At 45.1% G+C, this 11,209-nt stretch overlaps 1 protein-coding gene across 1 annotated transcript; it reads left to right on the plus strand.

The window, feature by feature from the left end:
• The first annotated feature begins 3,546 nt into the window (after nucleotides 1-3,546).
• LOC129832119 (suppressor of cytokine signaling 1-like) lies at nucleotides 3,547-9,227 on the plus strand. The gene is made up of 3 exons (XM_055895898.1): nucleotides 3,547-4,077; nucleotides 6,191-6,603; nucleotides 7,543-9,227. The coding sequence occupies exons 2-3, from the start codon at nucleotides 6,247-6,249 to the stop codon at nucleotides 7,915-7,917; spliced, it is 732 nt and encodes a 243-aa protein (XP_055751873.1). The 5' UTR covers nucleotides 3,547-4,077; nucleotides 6,191-6,246; the 3' UTR covers nucleotides 7,918-9,227.
• Nucleotides 9,228-11,209: the final 1,982 nt, after the last annotated feature.

Raw genomic sequence — 11,209 nt, forward strand, 5'->3', positions numbered from 1 at the left:
GGTAATGTAGAGTCTACAGGACATGTAGGGTAATGTAGGGTATACAGGACATGTAGGGTATACAGGACATGTAGGGTAATGTAGAGTCTACAGGACATGTAGGGTAATGTAGAGTCTACAGGACATGTAGGGTAATGTAGAGTCTACAGGACATGTAGGGTAATGTAGAGTATACAGGACATGTAGGGTAATGTAGGGTATAAGTTACTCTGCTGATAGTCACTCCAGAGACACACCTTACCAAACTCTGTTACTCCATCTCTCCCTGTTTCACAGAAATGAAACTCTCTCTCTCTTACACACTACGGTCATTAGTGGTGTTGTGACAGTTTGCTGTGACAGTTTTTTGTGACAGTGTGCTGTGACAGTTTGTTGTGACAGTGTGTGTGTGTGTGTGTGTGTGTGTGTGTGTGTGTGTGTGTGTGTGTGTGTGTGTGTGTGTGTGTGTGTGTGTGTGTGTGTGTGTGTGTGTGTGTGTGAGTGTGTGTGTGTGTGAAGGACCTCAGTGTTAGTTTGGTTAATGGATAAAACATGATCCCAATTTATGCTGAATAATGAGAACATGACTGTGGCTGGAACGTGACTGGGGCTGGAACGTGACTGGGGCTGGAACGTGACTGGGGCTGGAACGTGACTGGGGCTGGAACGTGACTGGGGCTTGAACGTGACTGGGGCTGGAACGTGACTGGGGCTGGAACGTGACTGGGTCTGGAAGGTGACTGGGGCTGGAACGTGACTGGGGCTGGAACGTGACTGGGGCTGGAACGTGACTGGGGCTGGAACGTGACTGGGGCTGGAACGTGACTGGGGCTGGAACGTGACTGGGGCTCGTAAATTTTAACTAATGTGCTGTGACTTCAACACAGCATGTAAAACTAAAAATGTCATTTTTAGGAACCAAATACACAGGCAATTAGGAAAGCTAAGGCTAGCTTTTTAAAACAGAAATTTGCATCCTGTAGCACAAACTCAAAAAAGTTCTGGGACACTGTAAAGTCCATGGAGAATAAGAGCACCTCCTCCCAGCTGCCCACTGCTCTGAGGCTAGGAAACACTGTCATAAGCATTTCCCTACGGCTGGCCATGCTTTCCACCTGGCTACCCCTACCCCGGCCAACAACTCAGCACCCCCTGCAGCAACTTGCCCAAGCCGCCACCCCACCCCCCCCGCTTCTCCTTCACCCAAATCCAGACAGCTGATGTTCTGAATGAGCTGCAAAATCTTGACCCCTACAAATCAGCCAGACCAGACAATCCGAACCCTCTCTTTCTAAAATTATCCACCGCAATTGTTGCAACCCCCTATTTACTAGCCTGTTCAACCTCTCTTTCGTATCGTCTGAGATCCCCAAAGATTGGAAGGCGGCCGCGGTCATCCCAGTCTTCAAACGGGGGGAGACACCCTGGACCCAAACTGTTACAGACCTATATCCATCCTGCCCTGCCTTTCTAAAGACTTTGAAAGCCAAGATAACAAACAGATCACCGACCATTTGGAATCCCACCGTACCTTCTCCGCTGTGCAATCTGGTTTCCGAGCTGGTCACGGGTGCAGCTCAGCCACGCTCAAGGTCCTAAACGATATCATAACCGCCATCGATAAAAGACATTACTGTGCAGCCGTCTTCATCGACCTGACCAAGGCTTTCGACTCTGTCAATCATCACATTCTTATCGGCAGACTCAACAGCCTTGGTTTCTCAAATGACTGCCTCGCCTGGTTCACCAACTACTTCTCAGTTCAGTGTGTCAAATCGGAGGGCCTGTAGTCCGGACCTCTGGCAGTCTCTATGGGGGTGCCACAGGGTTCAATTCTCGGGCCGACTCTCTTCTCTGTATACATCAATGACGTCGCTCTTGCTGCTGGTGAGTCTCTGATCCGCCTCTACGCAGACGACACCATTCTGTATACTTCTGGCCCTTCTTTGGACACTGTGTTGACAACCCTCCAGACGAGCTTCAAAGCCATACAACACTCCGTCCGTGGCCTCCAACTGCTCTTAAACGCAAGTAAAACTAAGTGCATGCTATTCAACCGATTGCTGCCTGCCCTTCCAGCATCACTACTCTGGACGGCTCTGACTTAGAATATGTGGACAACTACAAATACCTAGGTGTCTGGTTAGACTGTAAACTCTCCTTTCAGAATCACATCAAACATCTCCAATCCAAAATTAAATCTATAATCGGCTTCCTATTTCGCAACAAAGCATCTTTCACTCATGCTGCCAAACATACCCTCGTAAAACTGACTATCCTACCGATCCTCGACTTCGGCGATGTCATTTACAAAATAGCCTCCAACACTCTACTCAGCAAATTGGATGCAGTCTATCACAGCGCCATCGGTTTTGTCACCAAAGCCCCATATACTACCCACCACTGCGACCTGTATGCTCTCGTTGGCTGGCCCTCGCTTCATATTCGCCGCCAAACCCACTGGCTCCAGGTCATCTATAAGTCTCTGCTAGGTAAAGCAAATGATAGACTTTTTTTTCTACTGTATTATTGACTGGTATGTTTAGTTTATTCCATGTGTAACTCTGTGTTGTTGTTTGTGTCGCACTGCTTTGCTTTATCTTGGCCAGGTCGCAGTTGTAAATGAGAACTTGTTCTCAACTGGCCAACCTGGTTAAATAAAAATGTAAATAAAAATGTATAAAATGTCTGAAACTGCGGTGGTGGGGGATGGGGAGCAGCGTGTGCGACACGGTGTTGTGAGGGGCCGATAACAGTCACCGGCAGGGAATTGAGAACAACTTAAGTAAAACTCTCTCGCTCCCTCGCACGTTCCTCTAGCTCGCTCCCTCCCTCCCTCCCTCCCCTCGCTAACTCGCTCTCGTTCCCTCGCTCTCGTTCCCTCGCTCTCGTTCCCTCGCTCGCTCGCTCTCATTCCCTCGCTCGCTCGCTCTCGTTCCCTCGCTCTCGTTCCCTCGCTCGCTCGCTCTCGTTCCCTCAAGTAAAGTAAGTGTTGTGAGGGGCCGATAACAGTCACCGGCAGGGAATTTAGAACAACTTAAGTAAAACATACTTTAAAGCATTAATTAAATAATTTTCAAGGGTATCTGTACTTCACTATTTAAATTTAACTTTAGCTTTTATTTCACTACATTCCTGAAGAAAATAATGTGCATTTTACTCAATACCTTTTCCCCCCCTGACACTCACAATATATGTTTTACTTATTATATTATTATTATTATTATACTACGCAAACCAACACCATTTTATTTTGTATTTATTTTTTGTTTACGGACAGACAGATGCTCCAAAACGTTTGAAATTATTTATACTTTTACTTTCAATACCTTTTATTTTTTATTTTTAGCAATTACGCTTACTTTTGATACTTAAGTATATTTAAAAAAAAAAATATATATATATATATATATATATAAATATACTTTTAGACTTTTATTCAAGTAGACGACTTCTTGTCATGAAATTTTAAACAGATTATGCAAAATGAAGTTTCCCTGAAACCAGCGCCCACTTCTCAGAATGTGGCCACTAGTCTATTATGGGGAGAAGCATCAGATAATCTGAAACTGACGTGGATTCCTGCTTCACAACGAGTCAAGTGTTTGAAAGTAAAGAGACTGGTTTTTCTGTGAAGCGACAGTTTTACTATAAAGCCTTTGAATGGAAGCGAAACCCTGAAGAGGGAAGCTAGAGAGAGGCTCTACAGTTGAGCGGTGAGACACCCCTGGCGGAGAGGACAGGATAAAGGGATTTCTCAGAAACGCTGTTCACTTTAAAACGAAAGTGAAACGGATAATTTTACAGGAATCACTGGAGTTGTGTTAGTGTAGTTTATGGCCTGAACGTTTATTTAGCTCCTTACCGAACAGCAGCGGACAGATGATCAAACCAACAAGGAGAGAGGACGTGAAAAACAATGTGGATAATACTATAACGTCAGATTTACCGCGCCTTCTCTCTCCTAGTTTGGACGTCTATTGATGATCAAGAACAGGATTAATACCGCAGTGATTCGGTTTAAAAACACGATTCTGATTCGGAAAATATAAAAAGTGCAACAGAAAAAAACCGACATTGCACTCGTTTTGCAAAACGGTAAGAATAATTCAACACAGTTGCCTATTGTGGATTTTACTTTTTTTCCAAATATATTTGTAGTTTTTGTTTCGCAACATTGATTATTGTGCAATTGAATTGTGGCGTCATAAAGGAGCCTAACGATACACCATTTTGTACATAATAACTTACATATTGTCAGAAAATATTTTTGGGGGGACTAGACAACAGTCAACATGACCACTGGTATAATATACTCATTTAAAACGTGATTCCCCGTTTTCTTTATGAGCGGTAAGATTGGGGCCAGTTCGTAACAGTACGAACTAGTCAGTTAACAAACTAAGTTTTTTTTGCCGGATACATCTACTGCTATATCTATCTACAACATTATTGTGTTAGAGTGTAGTTAACTGGGAACAGCTTGAGAGTTGTGATCCTAGTTAAGACAAGGATGGCTAAAATCAATGTCAATTTTACTTAGCTAGGATGGAGAATGTTTACAATTCACGCTTGTTCTCTTGGCAACAATTGTCACTTTTTTGAGGTTAGGCCCAACATCAAATGGGACTATCAATTAGTATACACCTCAGCTGGGGTTGTTTGGGCTTGGCCTGGTTAACAACACAGCCCCGGGGGTGGCAGGTAGCCTAGTGGTTAGAGCGTTGGGTCAATAACCGAAAGGTTGCTAGAACGAATCCCCCGAGCTGACAAGGGACAAATATGTCGTTCTGCCCCCTGAACAAGGCAGTTAACCCTCTGTTCCCCAGTAGGCCGTCATTGTAAATAGGAATTTGTTCTTAACTGACTTGCCTAGTTAAATAAAGGTTGAAAAAAAGTTTACATTTTTAAGCAGATTGGCCGGTAGGTAGGCAGACAGACAGATACAGGCAGAAAGATACAGACAGACCAACAGGTAGGCAGACAGACAGACCGGCAGGTAGGCAGACAAAGGCAGAAAGATACAGACAGACAGACAGACAGACCGGCAGGTAGGCAGACAAAGGCAGAAAGATACAGACAGACAGACAGACCGGCAGGTAGGCAGAAAGATACAGACAGACAGACAGGTAGGCAGACAGACAGCTGTAATGTTCTCTGATGATGTCATTGTCATCTTATCAGTTGTTTTAACTCACGGCGCGTCACAGCGCTGTCTCAACTCGGTACAACGTCTAACATTGGTGTCATTGTACATAATACTCACTTATAGGAAGACGGCCGTTTCCTAGCCTCGGCATTGGGCCTTAAGGCTGGGTATCTGTAAAGCACTTTGTGACCCCCCCCCCCCCCCCCCAAAAAAACGGATTTATAAAATACATTTGATGTCATTTTTTGATTGAACTCACGGTGATAACTAACCGTAGACATCGTTAGGCAGGTTTCCATTGAGCCGGGTTTAATTAGACAAAAACCCATGTTGCGAAGAGAGAGAGAGAGAAAGCGGGTGTCATGGAAACGGCAGAGAGATAGGAGACGTCTTCTAAAAAGGTCGACAACATTTTTATCCGACGGACGGGCGAGGATTTTTCAATCGGTCTAATTTTCTTTATTTAAAAAAAAAATATATATATGATAATGATGGAAACTGTGTTTTTTCTCTCTCTCTCGAATAAGTTAATTGTTTTCGCCTTGCTTTGCTGGCAGGTTTCACCATTTACAACAAGAATGCCAAGTAAACCATTGCAATCTATACATGCTTGTCAAACGTGACAAAATGAGCAGTCGTTCTACCATCTAAACCTCTGTGATATATATTGTCCATAACCAAAAAATATAAACGTATTTTCAGCTGTTTGAAGCTGGTGAACAAAACTACAAGTAGAAGATGATGCAAAAAAAAACGACATTTAAAAAAACAGGAAGCATAGAATGACAGATCTAGAATTCACATTTCTTACATATTTGCAGCATTAAAATGGAAACGCACCATAGCAGGCAATTGTCGTATCTATTTTCAATGTAAAAACTTTATAAATGTTGATTTAATTTTATTTTTAAATAATCACTGGACAAGTTAATGGTAACATAGCTCCTATCATAAGTAGTAGTGGTCTGATGGTCTCTCTCTCTCTCTCCCAGGATGCCAGGGTAACATAGCTCCTATTATAATTAGTAGTAGTCTGATGGTCTCTCTCTCTCTCTCTCTCAGGATGCCAGGGAACTGTGTAGCGATGGGAGAGGGTTGGGACCGCTCTCCCCTGTAGGATGGTCGCTCACAGCACTGTGGAAGAACAAGACACAACGCCTTCACCTTCATCGTCACCTTCTAGACCCAGGGACACCTCCACCCTCCTCTCGACTCCACACTCGGAGGACCACCACGCTACCTCGCCACCACCATCGTCATCCGTCTCCCAGTCACACCGTCAGCACCCATCCAACCAGTGTGTGGCGTCCCCTATCCCAGTCCTGTTAGACCACCAGCCCCCTCTGCCCCTCCTGGACCCGGTGCCCACCCACTTTCCTCTGTTCCCCTGCAAGGTAGACTTCCTGTTAATCACCCGGACAGCCTCCATGTTGGAACGCTCCGGCTTCTACTGGGGCCCGCTAGGCGTGGAGGAGGTAATTACACAATCAATTTATCATCTAAATCACCCACTCAGAGCCTGGTTCCTCTCTAGGTTTCTTCCTAGGTTTCCTGCCCTTTCTAGGGGAGTTTTATTTCCTAGCCACCGTGCTTCTACATCTGCATTGCTTGCTGTTTTAGGGGGGTTTTAGGTCTGGGTTTCTGTATAAGCACAAAAAAAGGGCTTTTATAAAAATACATTTTATTGATTGATCGAATGTTATTTATATAAGCTTTTCACAACAATAATTGTCAGAAATTATCCTTTAGTGTAAAAGAACATAGACAGCTGTCGTTAATGTATTTAACTGCACGGATTTAAATACAACAACTTAGATTACATGAAGTTAAAGGAGAAGTCATTTTATTAAAAAAAAAAAAATAATCTTTTGATGTTCATGGAAAAAAGGGTCCAGTCACTTTTTTGTTGTTATTTCAAAATGTTTTTGAGAAACTCAAACCCCTAAATCACTTCCTCGTTGTGTATTAGGGCCCCGGGAAAAAACATGACCAAAAGATAAAAATAAAAAAACAATTAAACAATTAAAAAGCTCTTAGTGAACTCAGTTCTTTAAAGATGTTTTAACAAATTAAAACCTGTATCCGTTATATTCTATTTTGTTTTGCGACTTGCCATTTTTTACATCAAATGTTTTTTGGATTTGGTTGTATAAATCAATAAATAAAAGACTTCTCCTTTTGAACCTGAAGTATTTAACCTATTTTGGGAACTTGACATATTACACAGGAATGACTCAATTTATTACATAAACATTTTTTTTAAAGGGTTTTAATTATTTCAAATGTTACTGTTTTTCATCTGGAATCAAATGAACATCTTGCTTTTTAAATGCATGTATTATTTAAAACCTAAAATTAAATTCATTATTGATTGATTTGTTATTGATTCTGTCCTCCTCTTCCTCCTCTCGCAGGCTCACAGTCGACTGAAGGACGTTGCCACGGGAACATTCTTGATCCGGGACAGTCGTCAGAAAGACGTCTTCTTCACGTTGTCCTATCGCGCCGCCAGCGGCCCGGTCAGCGTACGCATCATCTATAAGGGACAGCGGTTCAGCCTGGCAGGAAGTGAACACTCTTTCCCCTGCCTCTTCCTCCTACTGGAACACTACATGAATTGCTCTAAGAAAAGCCTGACTGTCCCGTACAGGAAGCGGCGGCCGACGCTCCAGGAGCTGTGCAGGAAACAGGTCGTGGAGTCGTGCTGCGGCGAGGTGGAGCGGGTCGCGAGGGTCCCCGTCAACCCAGTCCTGAAACACTTCCTGTTAGAGTTCCCGTACAGGATATGATGTCACAAGGGGGAATGCCGTTGAGGCGGGACTTGACTAACGGAGAGTTGAGACTCCATGGAGTTTCGGGACTAAAAAAAAATGATTTGGATCGGGTCGGTACTTAAGAATTTTGGGTCGGGTTTGCTTTGAAACTAGAGACCCCCGGGGTCGTGGTTAGAAACGAGGTCAGAGTTCAAAAACCCGCACCCTATTCTCTAAACGGTGCACTACTTGGACAGGGTCATAGGTCACACTTGGTCTGGGTTGGGTTTATCCGGGTCGGTGGGTCCCTGGAGGACCGTATGTGGACGACAACAACAGGTTATGGGGCGGCGCTGCATTAAAGAACCACCGGGGTGGGTGTGTTCTGATCCGGGTCTCGCTGACCGTGTGAGGTGGACAGTATGGTCTCGCTGACCGTGTGAGGTGGACAGTATGGTCTCGCCGACCGTGTGAGGTGGACAGTACGGTCTCGCCGACCGCGTGAGGTGGACAGTACGGACTCGCCGACCGCGTGAGGTGGACAGTACGGACTCGCCGACCGTGTGAGGTGGACAGTACGGTCTCGCCGACCGTGTGAGGTGGACAGTACGGTCTCGCCGACCGTGTGAGGTGGACAGTATGGTCTCGCTGACCGTGTGAGGTGGACAGTATGGTCTCGCTGACCGTGTGAGGTGGACAGTATGGTCTCGCTGACCGTGTGAGGTGGACAGTATGGTTAGTGGACTGGTTCTGCCGTTGTAGGCAGGACTGGGTTCGCTGTAGCACAACAAATGACGCACAACAGCAATACTTTACTGACAATGTTTACAATGTTGTTTACAATCTTTACAACGACCAGGAATATTTACGCTACACAATATTACAGTACTGTATGTATAACTGTGTACTATGTAGTACTAACGTGTATAACTGTGTACTCTCTGGTACTAATGGGTATACCTGTGTACTCTCTGGTACTAATGGGTATAACTGTGTACTATGTAGTACTGACAGGTATAACTGTACTATGTAGTACTAACAGGTATAACTGTGTACTATGTAGTACTAACGGGTATAACTGTACTATGTAGTACTAACAGGTATAACTGTGTACTATGTAGTACTAACGGGTATAACTGTGTACTATGTAGTACTAACGGGTATAACTGTGTACTATGTAGTACTAACAGGTATAACTGTGTACTATGTAGTACTAACAGGTATAACTGTGTACTATGTAGTACTAACGGGTATAACTGTGTACTATGTAGTACTAGCATCATATCTGCTGTGCAGACTCTCTCTTCTAAGAGTGTTTTAATAATAAATATAACGTTTATATTTCAGCCTCGTCTTCCTGTCGGTCTGTGTGTTGCTGTTAGACAATATTTTATTCTCTAATCCTCCTCGTCAGTTAACAACAAACTCTTATTTCCGGGCTAGACCCGGACGACGCTGGGCCAATTGTGCGCCGCACTATCGGACTCCCAAATCATGTCCGGGTTGTGATACAGCCTGGAATCGAACCAGGGTCTGTAGTGATGTCTCTAGCAGTGCCTTAGACCGATGCTCCGCTCGGGAGCCCCCCCCCCTCCGAGTGAAGAGACCTGACGCCCAATCACAGATCTAGAACCAGCTAGTTTATAAAGCAGGAAGTAGTGACCTACAACAGTTAAACACAACCAGGGAGGTCACTGCTCTTAGAGTCATTTATCAGACAGACAGACAGACAGACAGACAGACAGACAGACAGGCAGAGAGACAGACAGACAGAGAGAGAGAGAGAGAGAGACAGACAGACAGACAGACAGACAGACAGGCAGACAGGCAGACAGGCAGAGAGACAGACAGACAGAGAGAGAGAGAGAGAGAGACAGACAGACAGACAGACAGACAGGCAGACAGGCAGACAGGCAGACAGGCAGACAGACAGACAGACAGACAGACAGGGAGGTCACTGCTCTTAGAGTCATTTATCAGACAGACAGACAGACAGGGAGACAGACAGACAGACAGGCAGGGAGGTCACTGCTCTTAGAGTCATTTATCAGACAGACAGACAGACAGACAGACAGGCACAGACAGACAGGGAGACAGAGAGGCAGACAGGGAGACAGGCAGATAGACAGAGAGACAGACAGGGAGACAGACAGACAGACAGATAGACAGACAGGCAGAGAGACAGACAGGGAGACAGACAGACAGACAGGCAGACAGAGACAGACAGGCAGAGAGACAGACAGACAGGCAGACAGAGAGACAGACAGGCAGAGAGACAGACAGGGAGACAGACAGGGAGACAGACAGGCAGACAGACAGGCAGACAGGGAGACAGACAGACAGACAGGCAGAGAGACAGACAGGGAGACAGACAGGGAGACAGGCAGGGAGACAGGCAGACAGAGAGACAGACAGGGAGACTGACAGGGAGACAGACAGACAGACAGGCAGAGAGACAGACAGGGAGACAGACAGACAGACAGACAGACAGGCAGACAGAGAGAGACAGGGAGACAGACAGGCAGACAGAGACAGACAGACAGGCAGACAAGCAGACAGAGACAGACATACAGGCAGACAGAGACAGACAGACAGACAGAGACAGACAGACAGTGTGGTTGGTGTGACAACGCTGTGTACAGTAGGTAACCGCAGTGACACATCAATGTGACAGGTGGGCTGAGCTATGATAGTAAACGCTGTGTGTGTGTGTGTGTGTGTGTGGTCTATTACCAGAAAATGTAGGGAAGTGAAGAACCAGAAGGTGTGTCAGTAAAATATGTTTCTGTCAGAAGAGGGGCCGTGTGCCAGAATGTCTCGCCATGTGGGTGGTGTGTGTGGTTAGTCAGAATGATGACTAATAAAAGGTGAAAGGTCGATAACCTTCGTCGTAAATCACCCGTTTGATAATAATGACGAGGAGAGAAACCGCAAACCTGTCAAAATGACGACGGAGACATTACTATCAGAACACAGATGATTATTACAGGACCAAACATTTACAAGAATTAGACAGCTTTGCCACGGAATGTGTGTGTGTGTGTGTGTGTGTGTGTGTGTGTGTTTCATTCATAGTATTTCAGATTTAGAGAAGTGAAGTCTTTCAGGTGTTTGACAGAGTTTGTGACTGATTTCTGTGGAAGTCTATTTATATACACACACACACACACACACACACACACACACACACACACACACACACACACACACACACACACACACACACACACACAATCTCAGTATTATTTAATCTACGGTTTCCAGAATTCTCTATAAAGAGCCTTGTCCTTCTCCGTCTGGCGATGAGGAAGTACAACCCCGGGACGAG

Source organism: Salvelinus fontinalis, chromosome 2 (assembly GCF_029448725.1).
Source record: "Salvelinus fontinalis isolate EN_2023a chromosome 2, ASM2944872v1, whole genome shotgun sequence".
Taxonomy (NCBI): Eukaryota; Metazoa; Chordata; class Actinopteri; order Salmoniformes; family Salmonidae; genus Salvelinus; species Salvelinus fontinalis.